Below are 20,096 nucleotides of genomic sequence, written 5' to 3'. Positions count from 1 at the left end.
CAACCCTCCTCCACTCGTCGTCCTCCGTCCCATTGTCTCAGATGTGAAACGCGCGGGCGATTTCGCGCCGCTATATCCCGCACTTGATGCAGCAGCCCGCCTCCGCGGGCTGTGGAATACCGGAAGCACGGATTCGCGCCCGATTTGGAGATCGGAAAAATACGAAACTCCGTTTTTTTCCGCTCGGATTTTTCCGCGATATTCAATAGCGACGAATCAAAATCCACGTGACTTGGCGATTAACGCGTCCGCGTGCATGCGTGTGTATCCTTTTAAAAGATAAAAATTTTAAGCCCGTTGCAACGATGCATTATATGTGGACGAAACGATGTTACGTCTCTGACAATTGCTCGCTTTCCGGTCCGGCGACCGTTGCACTCTGATTGCGATACATTTTTCTGCCAAAGGAAAAGTTTTATCGTTCATCGCTTGCAGCACGCGATTTCGTCGGAAACCTCCTCCTCCTCCTCCCCGTTTAGAGTTTCTCTTTCGTATGAAAATACTAAATTGCGTTATGTAACGCAATTTCGCGATGTCGGACGCGCGGGAAAAAAGCCGCGCAAAGGTGTCGGCGAAGCGAGGAACAAATATTTTGTCGCGCAACAATGTTACCCGCATTTTCGTGGCCAGACTATGCAATTTGTTTCTCAAAACTGTAACAACAGATTAATGAACGAAAAATATATACGTAGCATACGAGTTGTGCTTTCATTAAAATTAAAATCTAAAGCTCACATTTTTTTTTAATACGCGATACACACTACACATATATAACGTTAGGAGAAATACGTCGTTATAGAAATAAGGTCGAGCTGAAAAAATTGAGCAGTGCCGATGGAAAGGTCGAATGCTCTCGGTACGCGTGCGTGTTCAATATCTTTCGTTTTTATATTTCCCCGCAGTATTCACCTTTCGTTGAACCTCTCGCTGTTAAGCGATGAATGGCGCGGGGGATCCTTTGTGCCGCGGTTTATGAACCTGGTTAAGAGTTATATCGGCTCTCGCCGTTTATCAGTCTCGCAATAAATTTCGATATACTTTGAAACCCCGGAAAACCGCGAGTCTCTCAGCCGTCGACTAATATTTCAATAAAACCGGTCCCGGCATGCTTTATTGTTGCGCCTCTGCTGGATACATCCCTTCTGTAACGAAATCGCCAATTTATTTAGCCCGTGCTAACAACGAATTCAACTGAACACCGCGTGTTATTTCTATTATTATTGCCGTTATTTAGATTGACGAATAATTGCAGTGTGAATTTATAATTTCCCTCCCTCGCGTGGGCCGTCGGCGGAAGCGAAGGTTTTATCAAAGTATACGTTATAACAATATTTTGTTTCCCATGCCTACGCAGAGAATAGAGTGTATTGGCAAGCGGCCGACGTGTATGTTTTCTTTCGATCGATCTTTTATTCTGCCACCGCAGCTACTCGTAATATAGGCATCCGCGTTCCTCGTGATGCGGTTGTTTTTTTTTTCCTTTTTTTTAACGCGACCGATTAATACATCTCGACAGTATCGATTTATACTTCAGTTTATAAAAATTACTCTGTAATCTGGCTGGTGCATTTATTTTCCATTATGAATGAGAATTATTCATTAACGATCGGTTTATCTTTACTACTTAATTACCGATAATTGCAATTATTAATAAATACAGTCGCTATATAGGGTGCGACTTTTCGTTTAATTCTGTAAATTGTAGAGAATACTTTTTTTCTGCGTACTACCAACAATCGGGCTAAATCCCTGCTAGGAAATTGCTTTTTTTCACGAATCGAATAATATCTACAATCTTTCAAGCCGCGCAATGTTGTGCTTTTGGCGATGTAATGCAATCCCGTCTCGTAATAACTGGTGCAAATTCAGATCGGTTTGTGAATGGCTATACGGCGCAAAATCATTAGGCTTATCGAAATCGCAATTATATTCAACGATGGCGTCGCGCCGTACGCGAAATCGGTCGTAAACAGGCGGTTAACCACAACGCTAACGAGTTCATCCTCGACACGTTTGTCGTCCTTCCCGTTACGGTGATTAATCGGTTAATTCCTGATAATCTCCACAATTGAAAACGAGTGATCAACCCCGTATGCATCATCTCTAATTCGTTATCCTACCTCGAAGAATTCTTTTTTTCACACAGAATTTTTTTTACCAGACTGTACAGTTCAAACGCGCGCGTTTTGCAAGAAATATCGTAATATTACATTATGTTTATTGTTTCAACATCGTTTGTTTAACTTATCGCGCACTAGCTCGTTCTCTCGAGAAAAAAAAAACAATTACGACTCCCCCGTACTGTAAATATATTATCCTTTTAATTTCGAGATGATTACCGGGGGAGAGAAAGGGAGAAGAGTGATATGTCACGCGTCATGTTCATAAATTAATGACGAGGGTGGCGCAGTAATTTTGGCGAGTTTTGTGGGGGGAAACTTCGCGGGAATTAACTTCCGAGAATTGGCCCCCGGGGGGGAAGAGCGGAAGGCCCGAGGACTTTGTGTGTGTCTTGACAGGGTGCCCGATGACTCCGACTACGCAGTGAGCTGTGTCTTATCTCTAGGTATCTTGAAAAATGCCGGCAAATTTTGCCCCGAGATTTCAAAGTATCCGTCGAGAGGGGAGATCCTCGTGTACGCTCCGCGGCGCGGTTAAACCGAAACTCTCGGTGCCCGAGAGGCAATTACTTATCCAACGCTTACCTGCGCCATTGGTACACGGGGGAAATCGAATCACGAGCGAGATCGACCGTTTAGATGCGCTCCGCGCGAGCACCGGCGCCCGGTGCTTACGACTCCGCGGTATTACGTTAATCAGCCGATGTATTACAGTCAATTTGGGAGCGCCGAGTTCTACCCATTGACGTCACCGTCGCTCGGGGAAAGATGCGAAATGATCGGGGGGATGACCTATCGGGTCGCTCCTGTATCTCCGTCTTCTCGTTGAATAATTTCTTATTGTGTCAGTGATTGAATCGAGTCGATTCGGTGATCCGGAAGTCCCCGCTATTCGGATTCGCCGAGCGGACGATGTAACGGGAGGGCCTCCAATCGGGGCAAAATCTGATTATCCGTAACAAAATACGTCGCGGCGCATAGATTACGGCTCTCGGTTACGCTCCGCCGGCGGTATACCTTCGATATATCGCAAACAGAATCATCATAGAGGATTACGTTAAACGTAATTGCCGCAACGCATCCCTGATCCGATTACGAGCAACAGTTACCCCATCGGGACCGTAAAACTCGTTTCCTCGACGTCATGATCCTCAAGTTACGGGGGCACTTTGGCAAAGGCGTAACGCGTAGGCGTAACACGGAGGATCCTCGAAGACAATTTCGACTCGCTCCGGCGAGTATCAATAAAACTGTCGACGGTGACCTTCTCGTTTACGCTTATCGGCGCGATACAACGGCGCTCCCTCCCTCCCGGCCGCGCTATCTTCGCGGGCTCGCAGCCCGCGCGATCGCTGATCGGCATGCAAATTTCCGCGCGGCGGGCGCGGAAATGAGCCGCGCGCCGGTGTCTTCTGCGCGGCGCCTCTCATTCAATCAAAACGCGGGACAGGGTGATCGAGTGCCTCGCGCCTTATCGCACCTCCGCCTGCCGCTCGTAAATCTCCTTTTTCAGTCGCGATTTTTCTACACCTCTTCTCTTCATCACTTCCCCCCTCCTCCGACTCTCCGCCCCGCCCACGCCCCAGCACTTCTTCCCCGGATGTTCCTCGACCGGATGTTTTCTTCCCCGGCCGGGCGTGTTAATTGCCGCGGACGTCACGTGCGGAATCTCCGGTATGGAAATTCGCTCCGATTTTCAATCGCGCGATCCGAAAAATCTCCAAATACCGGACACGGTGGAACGTCGTGAAATGCGGCGCACGCATGCGGCGCACGCTCGCGTCCTTTTAATCTTTTAAGTGCGACCTACGAAGAATTTCCTCAAAATTATTAAAGCTCGAAATTGTAAATGCACCCGCGCTCGTGTGACATCTGTCTCCAATTAATTATTTTTGTATTAATTAAAATGTAAATAACGTTGTGAAATGGATCAGCAGCGAAGAGCTTTAAAGTCACACGGTCGTTCGCTTGTAAAATCCTATTCGCGGATGTTTCGTGCAGGATTAAACAGCATTAAATGGAGGAAATGGAATTTCCAGTTAACGTACGCCGCACGATTAATACACAAGGAAAGTTAAATATGAAGGATACACTCCAAGGATGATTGTACAGTACTTAAAAAAAAAGAGAGAGAGAGAGGGAGAGAGAGAAGGAAAAGTTCATATAGACACATCAATAAATTTTGTTTCCGTGAGTTTCAGCTATTTCTCCATCGCAATAATTCTTGAGTTATCCTAACTGATTTCATTTAACTGTTTCCAAGCGACCGTTTTATTTTCCATGTTTACAATTTTACTGATTATTTCGTGAGCGCTGCCTCACCGTGTTTCGCGAGTTATTCCGTGCTCGTTCCCTTGGAAAAAAAAAGCATTATGTAAGAAAACCGGAAACCACTGCAGCCCCGACGCATACTTTTCTCAAGAGAGTAAACTGAAATAATTTATAAAATGCTGCGGTATGTATGCAACTTTTATAAAATAGTCAGCGAGGCTACACCCAATTCTTCTTTTACGGGCGTGTTTTCAATTGCAACGGGGATCGCGTTAGCTGTAGCGTAGCATTATTATGAAAAGAGATTAAAATGGCGGATATAAAAAGCCTCTTACTCGCCGGTACGTCTATTCGCGGTGGACCTAACGAATCATAAATGCCTCGCGAAAGAGCCAGGTCGGCGAGTGCACAACGCTAATTCGACAGCAGCCTCTTATTTGCCATGCATTATGCAGGTGTTACACAACGTTAGCATCGTGAAAATAGTTTCCCTCTTCCTCGACCCCTCGATCCGCAACAAATTACCGTTCGTATTTGGGCGGCGGGTGGAGCGCGCTCTCTGCTGCGAAATCGCCCGTCATCGCAGCGCTAATGTGTGCGTTCATGATTTATTTAAAGAATAAATGATGCCAGTGAGATACGTCCGTCGCTGATTTATGGGCGAGCGCGTCGGATGGCGTTAACAGCATTAATCCCCGTGTGATGTGTTTCTGTATCGCGGGCGAAAGTTTATTTTAAAGGGGGGCAGCTGTTTAATCGGAACGAGGTGCAATTCTAAATTACGTCGAAACCGCGCGGGGGGGGAGGGGGGGTCTCTCGAATTGCCGCCCGGTCGCCGCCAGTAACCAAAAACAGCGTGTACGTTGCCGCTTAATTATCATAAATCCAGACGCGATTTGGATTCGCGGGTCCCGCGCTTAAATTCGAGCGCTCAAAATAATAATCGTCGATTTTCTTTTTTCTTTCAACCTCCCGTCATCATATTTCCAATTTTAATCCCCCGACTCCGGGTCGCGCGTAGGAGGGATTCGTTCCATAAGAGAATGTCAGCGCGCTCATCGAAAATCTAAAAAGATGAGATTCATTATGAATCAGCGGGGGCTTAACGGTCCGCCAAACGCTCCGCTGTTCGCGTCTTTTTACCATCGTATCTCCCGACGGTCGGCCATACCGAATTGCTCCCACGTTTTACTAGTCCCCATCGATCCACGATACGTATGTCAGTCCCCGGGCACACCGGGCGTGTGTTTACCCGTTTGCATTTCGAATTCGGTCCCCGCCGACATGTGAACTCAACCCCGATCACGTATGTTTATGCAACGTAGCGCCAACGTCAGCATCCCGCGATCGCTGGACTTCGGCGTCGGACCGCCCCCTTGTCATTCCCCGTTCCCCGTTTCCCGGTGAGACGCTTCGCCAGACTTTTAACCGTGGCGGAACGTGAATGGCACACGGGCGAGCCAGCGGGAGGGATGAGGTCGACGATAATGGTCGTGGCTTTAAGCCAGTGCACAACGACAGGTTGTGGTGTCTACTCGCGCGGCTGCCACACCTGTCCCGCCGCTTGACGAGAATCAAGCGAAGCAATTAGTGTCGTCGTCGACGTTAACGAAGTTTTCCTTGGGCGGCGAAGTATTCGGTTCGAAAGGGAATTAAGGGCGAGGGACAAGAAGGTCGCGGTGCGCTTCGCTTCGTCATTGCTCTTCCCCGTCGAGAAAGTCGATCGCTCGACTAATTTTCGACCCACAAGAATTCCGCGGGTACGCTCGTAGTCGACAAGTTACAGCCGAACGAAAGTTTCAGATCGCGAGAAACAATTGGACCGACCGCTTCGTGTAACCCTTTGTGTGACACATTTTTTCCACCCGACGTATTTCCGTGAATTCTTACATTTCCACGTTTGCCGCTGATTACAAATCTGAGATCAGATTTGAAAATTTTTTAATGACAGGTCCAATCACACAAGGACAAATTACAATTGATTTGTTCATTTAGAGAAATATAGCGTACAAAAAATTCTGGAAAAAATATTTAATAAAATTTCTTTAATCAGTCTTTAATCTTAAATGAAATTTTGCATTTTTATGTTTTTTGGATCCTTGACAAGTTTAAAGTCAGACTTTTTAAATTTTAGAACAGCGGATCCAACAATGCTGTCATGTAAGTAAAATACAAGTAATTTGTTTATTAAAAGAATCTAGTGTGCAAAAAAAGGAAAAAGATAATATTTTGACGTGTAAAGAATATGATATTCAGTGAAATTTTCAGTCTGTTATCTTACACGGAGAGAATTTTCTCTTAAAATTTACCCTCAAAATCTAGTAATTATGGGACAATGTGTAACCTCGAGGAATTTTACTATACTTTTTATTTTTAGTAAAATTTACTATACTATAAATTTTACTAAAGGTATAGTAAGCTTTACTATACTTTTAGTAAATTTTACTAAAAAGTATAGTAAAATTTCTCGAGGTCACACATTATCCTACAGTTACCAGATTTTGAGGGTAAATTTTAAGAGAAAATTCTCTCCGTGTATATACTTTCCAAGAAATCATATTTTTAATCGCTTTTTTCACCTTTATTTGTTTATAAATAATCAAACACGAATAATATTAGATATAAAAATCGTGTAAAATAAGTACTAGTATATCATAAAAATCATACTTATTTTCGTTTAGATGAATCGTAAAAATGAAAGAGAAAAGGAAGCAGGTTCTTGCCGCTGCCACACAAAGGGTTAAATGTGAATTGTGAATCAGCCGAAGATAAATTGCGGTTCAGATATTGAGATTGAGTATTAAGAGCTCCACTTTCCGTTGAGGCAACATTATTTCGAGAGGCTCGACCGCCACGGTAATTCGAATTGTTCTTTTGGACAAATTAATAAGGGGCACGCGTGTAAAATTGGATACGCGGACGCGCATGTATCATTTATTGCAATAAATGTAAAACAATTGCTTCCGCCTCGATGGCGCGTGATCGCGCCGCTCGCGTCCGTGCCGACTTTGATGCAGTGTTATATTATTGTTAATCAATAAGAATGGAGAATATAAATTCAATAACAGGGCGTAATTGAGATTTATTGGATTGCGTGAATGCGAACGCGGCCGCTTATTGAATTATTTTAACTCGATGCATACGCGCGGCGTATATATCGCGTGGAAAACGCGACTCACATCGTGATTACAAGCACAGGTGTGCGCTAAACATTTTTGCGGACGAAAGCGCCCACATATTTGATATACCACCCGAAAGGTGTCCCGGTTTATGGAGGTAATCTAATAAGAGAAAGAAAGAGAGAGAGAGAAAAAAAAAGAACCGTGTCCCTGTGTCTGTGTGCGCACAGCTACGATCCTTTCGGAGAATTCTCTCGGAAAAATGCTCAAAAAGTCATAGAACAAAAATGCACGTCGTACGAGCCGCCGGCTCGCCGGCCAACCGGTATATATTCGTAAAATCAGAAAAATGCGACTAGATTACTCTCCCGGTTTCTCCCAGTAAAAATACGTGCCATTTATCTGGCACGTTACTCGCGCGCATCCGCCTCCGCATTCAAGGAATCTTTAAGTCCTTTAAATAGGAGAATTCCGCCGAAATCATATCGCCACTTTGGCGACGTTCCGATGCATAATGCATAATGTGCCCCAGAAAATACCTAATGTAATTTATATCGACGAGAGAGCGGTTCTCTCCGTCTCGGTCGTAACACTTACTTAAACAAAAATTTTAATTCGCAAAGAGGCGCCCGGCGCGAACTCGCCGGGACTTCTCGTTTCGCAACGGGGGGGTAAATAAGAGAGAAAGAGAAAGGAAAAAAGGGAGGACAAATTTTTTTCAGTTAATTTTACAACCGGGCGTTTATAACGTAATTTATTTTCACGTTTAATCGTCGCCGGGGAAGGTGCAACGTGAAAATTAAAAACTTGCAGGAAGACGGCAACGTTTATCCAACTTTTACCGTGACGAGAAATTGACGCGGCACTCGTTAATTAGTTTCTTACTCCCGATCCGATATTTCATCGCCTCGCCCTTCCACCGTGCGCGCAGATTTGTTCTGATGACCTTGTCGGGATACGTAACAAGCGCAATCGCGGAAACCTCGGCAATCTATATTGGAAGACGGGCGGGATGCCCGTGGAATTCTATCGCAGAACGGGAAGTTCTATGAAAGGCGTAAATTTTACATCCCGTTCGACCTGCCGATTAAAAGTGGTAGAAATTCACGGCCGTTGTAGGGCCATTCCTCTTCGTGATTACTTTCATTAAGGTGACCGACTGACGTCCGTTAGCAAACGATTGCGATCGGTGACGAAGCGAGAATCATTATTTCACGAGGGAAAGCGCGAAGTGCGATCGACTGTGATACATTCGTTCATCGATAACCGGCGGCCGTTTTGCCCGTGACATGTCGTATTCGAGTGGACGTGTGTATACCGATCCGTAGGCTTACATTTTACGTCTATTTCGCCGGAAGCGACAACAAACGTTAAATGTTAAAGTTAATGCCGAATTAAGAGAAGACGGGAGGTTTGGATGATCAAATTGAAAGCATAATTTGCAAATTAATTTTAGGGGAAGGAAATAAATGAATGCAGTTCTTTATTTAAGAACTCACTACTGTTACCTTGAGACGTAGAAAATTAATTTGTAATATAAAATTAATTAAAAATATAGTTTTCCGTTTCAGCAGAAAGTTCAGACGTGTCTTACGTTTTGTCACGTACAATCTGTTATTTTCTGTTTCTAGTTTTCCTCGGGATTTGTTCCACAGATTGAACCTAAAATAGGCAATTAAAAAAAAATGTTATTTCAAAATGGCAACATAAATGTAAAACTCTATTTCTCTTATTTATATTGTTACTAATTTTCTATATGTTCTTTTTATTATAAATTTTCTACATCTCGAATATAATAATAAATCATATCTAAACTGCGTCCCTTTATTCCTTTCTCTGATATAAACTCGCAGGTTTTGTCTTCAATTTGACCGAGCAAACCTACTGTCCCACTTTAACCATCTTGGCCCTCTTGAAGTACGTTTAACTTTCTTCGATATTCAGGAATTTTCCGGTCTGCGGATCTTTTTTACACGTATATTATGCAATTTTATACAATATCTTTACGCGCACTACATCCCGTAGATACGCCGTAATTTTAAAGCGAAATCCTCGACCCGATTTATTTATACGTTATTAAAAATAAATGCCATGAAAATGTTACGCCCCAGGTAATAAATGCGAGACGAAACTCGAGACGTTTGTGCAACTTTTCCATTAGCATCGTACTTTTTGAACAAATAAACGTAAATACAATGTAATCCTTAATCCGTCGAAAGACCGTCGGGGTGACACAATGCCCTCATAAAAGCGTACATTTTGACACGGTCAGTGGCCGCATAATCCTGGCTAAGCGCCAATACATGGCTATTAAAATAGCCATTAAAAATGTGCATTATAATTCCTCGCATGCACGCGGCGGATAAACAACATTGTCAAGCTAATTAATGTCGGGCACGATAGCGTAAGCAAATTAACTCTGCCTTTGTTGCGCGCGGCTCTAATGAAGCATATTTAACTGCAAAAATGTTGTTAAAAAGATCCGCGGTGGCCGAATTATTAGTAAACAACGCGCGTTTCTTTTGTTTTTCGTGCTTCCTCGCAAAATTGCAACTCCGCCGAACCTGTCTATCCTCCCGCGGCCCAGGGGTTTCGCAACCTTTAACGCAAAGTTTCCCCCCGGTTTCTCCACGGGGCAAATAAATGTTACCCGCGATCGTAAAGCATTTCGTAATGAAATGTAATTTAAATTGGCGAGTAGGTAGAGGAAGGGGAGAAGGAAGGGAGGAATCCAGGTTGCCGGGCGACGCGAAAGTGTCGATGTCGATCGGCGAAACGTGACGGCGCTTTAACGAGAATTCAATTTTGTCACCGGCCGTGTCGTGTCCCCGGGATACGCGGAAAGGAGCCGGCAACTTCCGAGGGAAGTTTCTTCTTCACCTACGTAGCTTCTATTACCGGACGTCCCGGGCGAAACTTTCTCCCTCGCGCGGTTTCGGCGCCGAAACTTTCGCCGGCGGGCAACGTAATCCGTCGCCCCGCGGTCGGTTTCCCCAGCTCTTCTCTTTCTCTCTTTATCGAGGAACCCGCCTCGGGATTTGATCAGGCAGGTAGCGCGCGACGAATTTGATTCGTTGGATCCGTCGCCGTACGTCGCGTTGGAAGTTTCTCACCTCCACCCCCGTGACTTCGCTCACAGTTAAGGTGAGACAGTCAGAGACGCCTGTCTCGGATCTCTACGTCTACTGCAATCCCGAAGTCCTTCCCTCCCCCAGAAGAACCTAAATGCATTTTGACCCTAGGAGCGACTTCCCAGGAATGCAAATGTGTTCCCCGGCGATACCACCAGCGTGAGCTAGCTGGTGTTTGTCGCGGGGCGACGTGTTTCACTCGGTTGGGCGAGAGTGGTGGTGGTTTCGCCGAGAGAAAGAGAGAGAGAGAGAGAGAGAGAGAGAGAGAGAGAGAGGAGAGAGAGAGAGAGAGAGACCCGTCGCGCCGGAGGCGAGTCGGAAGGAGATAAGGCGGGAAATAAGTCGGGCGCGTCTTAAGTTCTCGCTATTTGCCTCCCAATTTGCCTCGCGTGCTCGCTCTCAATTATAAACTCCGGGAGCAGGGCTCCCAGCTCTTAACTTCACCCTCGTTCTTCCCCCTCTCGAGGCGGCGGATCTTATCGGCAATTCCGGTTACGCAAACCGGGCGTACCGGGCGTCCGAGCGACGTAATCTTCGAGAGGGAGGCTGTTTCCCCTTGCCGCGAGTCCGAGTTGCATAATTTAACAGCTCACGTGAAGTTTATCGCCTCGCGCTGACGCGCCGATAACGGGCGTTCGTTCAAAGGCCAAAAGCTACTCGCGCCGGGAGCCTTCGCGTGGAATATTCAGGCGCTTTCTCGCCCTCGCGAGCTGGTATCAAGGGCGCAATTCCGACGATTGGCGAGCGAGCGATTCACAACGGCCCCGCAACAATTCCGAGCGGACGGTTATTGCCGCGGATTCCACCCGTCCGGTGCGGAGAGGGGGATAAAACGGAAATGACATCTGTGCATTTTCAACCGTCATATCGAGCCGCGAAGTGACACCGCGGTTGCGACGCTCCCTCATTTAAATGATGGATGCCCGGGCGCTATTACATTCTTTCGTGGCGAAGGGGGGAGGAGGGGGTGGGACGCGGTTAATCGCACGTCAACGTCCCGCGAACTTTTGCGATAATGAAGCACGGGCATCTCTCCATCCGAATCGACTCTCGCTCTTATCGCAGGGGTGAGCGCGGCTCTCGGACTGATAAATCGCGGATCACGGAGATCCGAAATGACGGGGAGACCAGCCCGGCTCATTCACCGGTTTCTCTCTCTCTCTCTCTCTCTCTTTCCTCTTCATCTTTTATGCCTTTTCGCATTTTATAAAATGATATAAATGTCAAAAAATTTTCCTGTCAGCATTGGCACGTTTTTGAAATTAAAATCGCACCTCTGTCGTGTGCGCTCTGACGCTCCCGTGTGCGAGCAGATTTTAATAATTGATAAGATCCGACGCTGAAACGACGAAATGAGCTTGTCGTCAAATTACTGCTGGATACTGTCGCATGTACGTGTGCGTCACTGCTTCGGAAGTTCCGCGTATCGTGCCTAACAGCGTCTGACGTGAGTGGATTAATTATTAAGGTAGTCTTACTTTGGGCGATTCGCCTGTCGTCCCGACGACACATTTACGAGTTAACGGTTATAGCAGTCGGCCCTGAAAGTTCTGTAGAGAGAGAGAGAGAGAGAGAGAGAGAGAGAGAGAGAGAGTGGAAAAAGAGAAAAACGAGAAAAAGCTGTAAACAAGCGAGCCTTTTAAGCGCCTCTTTGAAAAGCATCCGCGAAACGCAAACGTCTCCTTTCCAAGCCTCGGGGCTCACAGTTTTATATCAAAATTGTCAAATGTTAGTATAAGGTAATGCACTGTACAGAGAGAGAAAGAGAGATAGAGAGAGAGAGAGAGAGACGTTTGCTGAAAAAACAGAAATCTATGGAAAAGTTAGCTTGAAAAATCACGTGCGCTTGAGAAAAACTCGAGGGCACCTATGTGAACGGGGAATTCCCTCACGTCCACCTAGCGCTGATATGTGTACCCTCTCGAAAGTCAAATTGGCCAACTCCGCTCTTACAAGTTTCTTAATTTTAGCTACCAGAGCTTACCAGAGCATCGATTCGCAACTTTATCAATTTTTTTGTACTTCTTATTTCGCGGAGCTTATCAATTTGCCTCTCGCGAGAGGCTGCTGAGTGGCTCGTATAAAATCTGTTATGTCGGGGGAGCATTTACGAGAGCATTCCAACCGTAAACTGGAACGCTTTTAGGATACGACATTTCGCGTGCAACGATCCAATCCCGAGCGCGTTTTATCGCGTTTGTTCGAGACGCGAGAAAAGAAAGAGGAGCCGGCTTAACGTAACGTAAATGAATAAATAATTCGTATCGACCGGACAGACTTTTCCGCGTGCGGGAGATACATCTTACGGAGAGGCCGCCGATTACTTGCAGACGAGACAGAGCAGTGGAAACGATAAGGAGGGGCGGGAGGACACCGGCTCTCTGGACCGTACCCCGCGGGCCTCGATGACAATGGCTGTGACAACGTCGACGGTACCAATGCAGCCGATCTACGTTCCCGCGGGATCTACGACCTCCGTCGCCGACATCCCGATGAATTTGCAACGCCGGCGACTGCGACAGCAGCAGCAGGAACCGCAAGAATTATCCCTGACGCGGCCGGCGGACGCACCCGCGTCCTCGTCGTCGGTCCACGACGAGCCCGTCAGAACCCCGCTCTCCGCGAACTTTATCCGGTCCCTGCCAGCTTCGCCGGCTTCACCAAAACGATCCTCCTCGTCCAGCAAAACGCCCGGCATATCGAAGTCGCAGATGAAAGGTGAGTTGAGATTTTGAATGTTTTTTTTTTTTTAATTGCACAATTGGAAAAAATTTGTGTTAAATTTAACATGATAACATATCAAGCGGTCCGTTCGAATTTTTGTGTTGATTTAAACAAGATGAATATGAAAAAAAAAACATGAATATTACATAAAAAATTATCCCCCAAAAATGTAATTTGATGCAATTTGGAAACAGTGTTAAGACATTTTTTTCAACAAAATTAATATTTATAATACGGGTACATTAACGAGTACATTTTATCTTAGAGAATATATGTTAGAATTTATGTAGAGAATTCATTTTAAAACTACATTATTTTTATGTCATTTGTTTACCTACAAATTTAGTTATTTTGATTAAAAATTGTTAAATATTGATTTATATACAAAATAATTAAATATTCACATTATGTTAAATTTATACTTGAACGTGTTAAAAATTTAACACGAAAAATTTAACAAAATATTTCTCTAATATTACTAGATTTAAACTAATTAGGAAAAGAGGGTACAAAAGCAACACAATAGTGCAGAAGAAATTTCGCTCTCCCTTTTTCTCTTTCTAATTCGACCTCTAAAGACGCGCCACGAATTGTCTGACCTTTAGGCTTTACGACAAATGATATTTCATTTGTCGTACGGCAAGTTTTTTGGCTGATTGACTGTTGAGAGAATACGTTTTTTGGGGGACTCGAGAAATTCTCGGTCCGATGGCCAATCGCCAAGTGCCGGAAAAACTTATCGCGTGACGCGTGAAATATCAGGCTTACTCATCACGGTCTTCATTCGTTTCGAGCGAGAGAGAGAGAGATAACTTCTGTTGCATAATTAACTCTATCCACGGAAAGGGAGAAGTTATCTAACTACTAATTGCATAACGATAATTATTCAATACAAAAAAATTTTTGCGATAAGAAATCCCTCAAAATTTCGTAGAAAAAAAAAAGAAATCCGAGTTCCAAACTCTAGTAGAAGCGACATAAACATAATAGATTCGAGTAATAATTAAATTCGATATGATCCGGATAATAAAATTTCGTTTACAGGCGACGTGCGGGGAAAAACAATTTACCCCTCGTATTTATTTATCACCTCGTATTATATTACGATATCAGGCGTCGCACGGCGAAATGCAAATTTGTACTCTTTTGATCGCGGCGTCAGATGCCGGATGATAGAGATACCCACGGCGCCGGATTCAATTTGGCACGCCCGGTTAACGGGATATCTCGCCTGTTTGGTGTCATCGCTTCGTTAATCCCGATAAAACTACGCCCGTACTGTGCCCGGCAGGGTGCACCGGCGCGACGCGGCGCGGCGCGGCGCGGCGTGTGCGACTTCATTCAGTTTACCACGGCCATTATTTTTCCTCGCCGTTATCGCCGTCGTACACGACGAGTGCACGTCCGCGAGGATCGCGGCAAAATCAGGCCAATTTGATCGATCAGATCTCAACGCGAGATAAATAATTTCGCGTTTTGCGTACACGGTGTCATGCAGACGTCGAACGTTTTATATTTTTTTTTTCTATTTTTTATTTTACACATTTCGCCCGTCGTCCACCATGCGTGCGACTTGTTTTTCTTTCTGCCTTTATAAACATCGCTATTGAATATTATATTTCTGCACTCGCATCAGTATAGATGAATAGCGGATCTCGCCAATCGACGTCAAACAAATTGCATTGTAATGCCTGTAATATCGTTTCACATTTCGTGGTGCTTGTCGCTTCCTTTCTTGTTTTTTTTTATATTTAATTATTCTCGCTAAGCCGTTCGTAAATGTTCTCTATTGCGAGTCCTCGAAACCAATCTGGAAAACCGGATTAATCGAGGAATCAAATGCTTTCAATTTCTTTTTAAGAGAGTCCAACGCGAAAATGCGAATAAATGGACAATTTTCTCTTCCGTTTCGCATCCTTTTTTCCTCGTGGCGTGAGTTTTGTCGAAAGGACATTAATTCAAACGTATTTATCGACGAAACTAAATAACCAATCTCTCGGTAATTTTTATCGTTACAATCGCGGGTCTCTGAAAAAGTTTCTTTCCTTCAAAGCGACAGCGATTTTAATAAAGAAGCTCGTCAATATTTTTTAATACAGCTTGAGACGAACGCTTATCAGCTACGTCTTAAATATATTTTAGTTTTCATCAAACTCATCTCAAACTTAGACAGACTTGTTGTCCAACTTTGTTGTAAACGTAACTTTACATACCGCGCGATCGATTATCCCTCAGTTTCACTCTCCCGAATACACGAAACTTGTTTGAAAGCACGATCTCACGATTCACAAGAATAAAATTTACGAAAGTTAAATCTTGTTTTTTGATGTATTATGAAAAGTTCGTTTTTTTTTTTTTTTTTTTTTTTTATTGCGGTTTCTCCTTTTCTTTTCGTTGATTTTCTTCTACTAAGATCTCGTTTGTTGAAAATCTCTAACAAAGTCACGTGTCTTCGGCGATACGGTCTTTGGTGAGCGTAATTTCCCCCGGAAAATCGTTACGTCTTTATCGCCTCCGTATAAAAGAGCCTCTCTTAAAGCAGTTATCGTGTCACTATTGTCCGCTTTACCGATACACACTGTAAATAGAATCGCAGACAGAGATAGGTAAATAGATAAATAAGAGAGAGAAAATAACATATATTTTCATTAAACTCTATAAATAAAATTAATTAATTATATGTATATATATAAATATGTATGTAAACTTTTGTTATCACATTAATCTTTATCTCAGGCTGAAATAAAAATATTTCTATTGTATATATTTTATAAAATTTTTTTTTGTACTTTATTTTAATATATATTTGTGAAAAATTATTATTTAAAATTAATTAATATCAGTGCAATTTCTAGTATCATCAAAATCAATTACAATGAACTAGGTTTAAATATTTTTGTCACTTTCTCGCTGAGGAGCCTTTTTTTGAAACGTGACGAGGAAAACCATTTCGCAGGTATATATATCGTAAGACTATGACTCGTGAAATCGCGATTCAGTATTTGAGAAACTCAGATGAAACTCTCGTCTCAGAACACAATCCCAAGTTTCTTTTACACGCTGTTCAGTAGTCCGAATTCTTGGGAAGAAGCCACCTGTAATCTTTGTGTTGATCAATGCACGCTTATTGGGAGAGATTTCAATGGCTCGATATGAAATACCATCGGCCACGCGGTAGCTTTTTTCTGTGGAAATCGAAATGGAAAGAAAGAGGCAGAGTGATGACGGGCGCGGTACCGCTCCTGACGGAGCAGAAGTTCGTGGCTAAAGAAGAAGGATCGTTCACCACTTTCCCGTTCGAATCCCGCGGCCAAATGCGATCCCTGAAATTCGCGTTCGCAATTTCGAGATAATACTCGATAATACTTCGTTTCGTGCCGACGCGCGACATTCGAAAGGGGCGAGATTTGAGTAGCGGCTGCGTAATAAACAAGAGCCACGCGGTAGTTTCCGTTGGCGAACGGGCAGTTGCGCGTGGATACGCGCGCGTACGTAATGCACCAGGCGGAAATCAACGACGGGGAAACGGGGCCATCAAGCGATCGAGTCAAGCACCGTCGAGCCAAACCCGCACCGGCCTTCCCTAATACTCGTATCCCGTCAAATTCGCTCCGGGATTTCGATCACTACCCCTTAGTCGTACGGTTAATCCGGCTCCAGAGACTCGGTGGCCGGCACTGAAAGGGCAATTCCAGAGTGGACGCTTGACGTCGACCGGTGGACCGGAACACTCGGCCGAGGTGAAAAATTCAAAGCGCACGATGTCTGCTAATCTAATTAGCGTGAAGGTAGACGATTAGAGAAAAATTGCACGAGAATTGCTGCCGTAAACGGGAGCAACGAGACGCGGCCGGGTGCGCGTTTTACACGCGAGCGTGCACGATTTTCTCGGGCGGGTGAAGAGAGTAACGAAGTAATTTTACTTATTTATCCAGCGAAGAAAGCGGAACAAACGTGTATATTGGACTTACTCACGCCGGTACCTTCTTTTCCCACGACAGAGTTCAGGGAGGCCTTCAGGCTGTTTGACAAGGACGGCGATGGGACTATCACGAAAGAGGAGCTCGGCAGGGTTATGCGTTCCCTGGGACAATTTGCAAGAGCGGAGGAGCTGAGCACGATGCTGCAGGAAATCGACATTGACGGTAAGCGGCAGCGCTATTATCCATTTTAGACCGCGGTAAAAGTTTTCACAAGGAGTGCATTGTTTTACCGTCGTGTTTGACGTACTCGAAGAGATCGCGCTTCCATCAACGAACGCCTATCCATTATCACAGGTAATTACTGTCCAATCAAAGGGGGGAAATTAGGCCGATACGCAAGTTCATATTTATCATTTCGAATCGCTCGCTGGAAATCAAATCGCTGCAATTTAATGCGCGATATAGTTGTTTATTTTGAATTGTGAAGCGTTCATCAATTGGATTTATCCAATTAACGCGGCAGGAGAGAAATTAGGCTAATATGTAACGTAATTGTTTTTGACATCTGTATGCGAGTTGTTTGATGAAGATTTAAGCGTCGCGTTTTATCGTAACGGGTGATATTGACCGCCGCCGGGGCATATCGCGCGATATCACGCCTTTTGTTTTTCCAATCCGTGCATTTCGAAAATCCCACTTCACGTGCCACGTGTCGCTGAATAGATTACGTGGATAATGTAATATCCGATAGGAAAAAAGGAAATACCGGTTGACCAATAGGCGTTTGCGAATGAAATAGGAAGCGTGAGAGAGTAGATTGAAGGAAAAATTGACGATAACTCTATCAATTATTGATATAAACGATATTATTGATTATTATTGCGCCATACACACGCGTATTATATTACGTTACATCATATCATGTTATATTACCTTATATATTATATTATATTATTATTATTATTATTATTACTATTGCCGTTACGTGCGCGTGAGTTTATACGATACTTTATCCTCACAAGCACGTATCTTAATTTTGCTCGCAAACACCCGCGCTAGCACAAAGTGTCTTTAAGAAAACAATCGCGACGCGAACGTTATCCAGCGAGCGGCAACGTAAAATCGTTGTTTCCGTGGCGCGAGAGGCGCATCGCCGGGATTACGAAATAATCATAAAGTAGGGTGCGCACCCCCCCGGTGTTACCCGAGAGCTCGCGCGACGAAGCGACAACGCCGAAAGTTTATTATCGTCTTCTCGCCGTTGTTGCCACGGTCGTCCACGCGCGCAAACTCTTCGCCCTCCCGGCAAATCACCTCAATTGCAGCTAATTCTCGCGAAACGCGTTCCGGCGATGGTCGTGCTCTCGCTCACGAGGGAGAGGGAGGGCAGCCCTTTTATTACGAACCCTTTATTATGATCCTCCGACTCCGTCCTCCCCCTCCCCCCGATCTCTTCCTCGCTCTGTTACTTGATTCTCGAGGGTGCTTCTTCACCTTCACCCCGAACTCCATCTCTTTACGCCACCGTATCCAATTTCGCGGCGGCGGCCGCGTCAGGATTCCTCCAGTGTTCTTCCGGGCTTTCCCTTCGCGTTTACGCTCGGCGGTGATGTTTCATTGTCTGGCGGAAAAGGCCCGCGCGAAATCCGCGCAGATACCTACCGCAAACGAACTCTCGCGTTGCTATGTACGTGGCGCAAACCAACGGGTTCTGAAATATTTCCAATGGCGTATTTGTGACCAGGATACCCTTTCGCCGCGAAACATATCTTATTCGGCGAAATAAGGAAGGGACGAGTGAAATAGGAAGAAATAGATTTCTCAAATCACCTATCTTCTTTCAGCTGTCTATCGGTTTCTGTATTTCTATATTTCAAATGTGAGAAATCGAAATTATTTATTCACAAAGTGTGTGATGCGTCGAATAGTCGAACTGTAATCCTTATTGATTTTTTTAAATTAATTGCGAGAACACAACAACAATGCAAACGTAATAAATAACGACATGATGGAGAAAAATAGTATTCTTGTTTCGAGAATATGTGTACTTTCAAAATATTATATATTAAAATGAAATTGCTTATACATGAAACAATAATAATCTTGTGTATATAATTTAATTTTCTTTGAAGAATTTGATAACCTTAATTTTTTGAGCCAAACATTATACAAAATTTTTATTTCAATATTATAATAGTCATCTGACAAGCACAAATACATGATTGTTTTGATAATGACAGTGTTAAATTGATATTGTTATTTTCTACTCGATATTTTTTTTCTGAATTTATAAAAAAATATTTGTCCAAACTACACGAAATTCTTCATGTAAGCAAGTTATTATCTGTTTATAATAACGCTATGTAATCTCATTTCAGTATGTAACATTTCAAAGATATTTTTAAAGAATTTTTTTTTTATACATCAATACTTTTTTTTCCGTTGAAAAATCGCTATGGATGACTCGGGCAAGCGGGTCGACGTATTGACGCCGGATGGTGCGAGTTCTTGTACCTGTTGCTAGTCCGCTCTACAACGGCTGGCTATTACCAGTCATTTTCCCTGTAATCAGAAGAATTATGAGATAAAACCCGCGATAAAAAGCGGTCGACTCTGAAAGAGGAAAAACCCGAATTTTGGGGAAAATTTGGCGTTTTCCAGTCGCTCTGCGCTCGCGACAAAGGAATCGGCGAGTGGGGGGGGGGGGGGAAGCGAAGCGATTATTAAAATCCGCGTGAGAGCGCGTCGCGGGAAAACGGGAGTAAATCGAAGCCCCCGCGTGTTTGAAAAGGACGAAAGTAATTGCGG

General features: G+C 44.2%; 1 protein-coding gene across 4 annotated transcripts in view; it reads left to right on the top strand.

Moving 5' to 3' along the window:
• The window catches only part of LOC105829305 (calmodulin), a 66,873-nt gene that overhangs the window by 12,874 nt on the left and 33,903 nt on the right, over nt 1–20,096 (top strand). For all 4 annotated transcript variants that reach the window (XM_012668039.3, XM_012668038.3, XM_028190147.2 and 1 more), the window contains exons 2-3: nt 12,972–13,359; nt 17,367–17,510. In XM_012668039.3, coding sequence (XP_012523493.1) covers nt 12,972–13,359; nt 17,367–17,510 — 532 coding nt within the window. The remainder of the gene's footprint in view (nt 1–12,971; nt 13,360–17,366; nt 17,511–20,096) is intronic.

This window comes from Monomorium pharaonis, chromosome 8 (assembly GCF_013373865.1).
Source record: "Monomorium pharaonis isolate MP-MQ-018 chromosome 8, ASM1337386v2, whole genome shotgun sequence".
NCBI lineage: Eukaryota > Metazoa > Arthropoda > Insecta > Hymenoptera > Formicidae > Monomorium > Monomorium pharaonis.
This window is presented reverse-complemented; position numbering and strand designations above follow the sequence as displayed.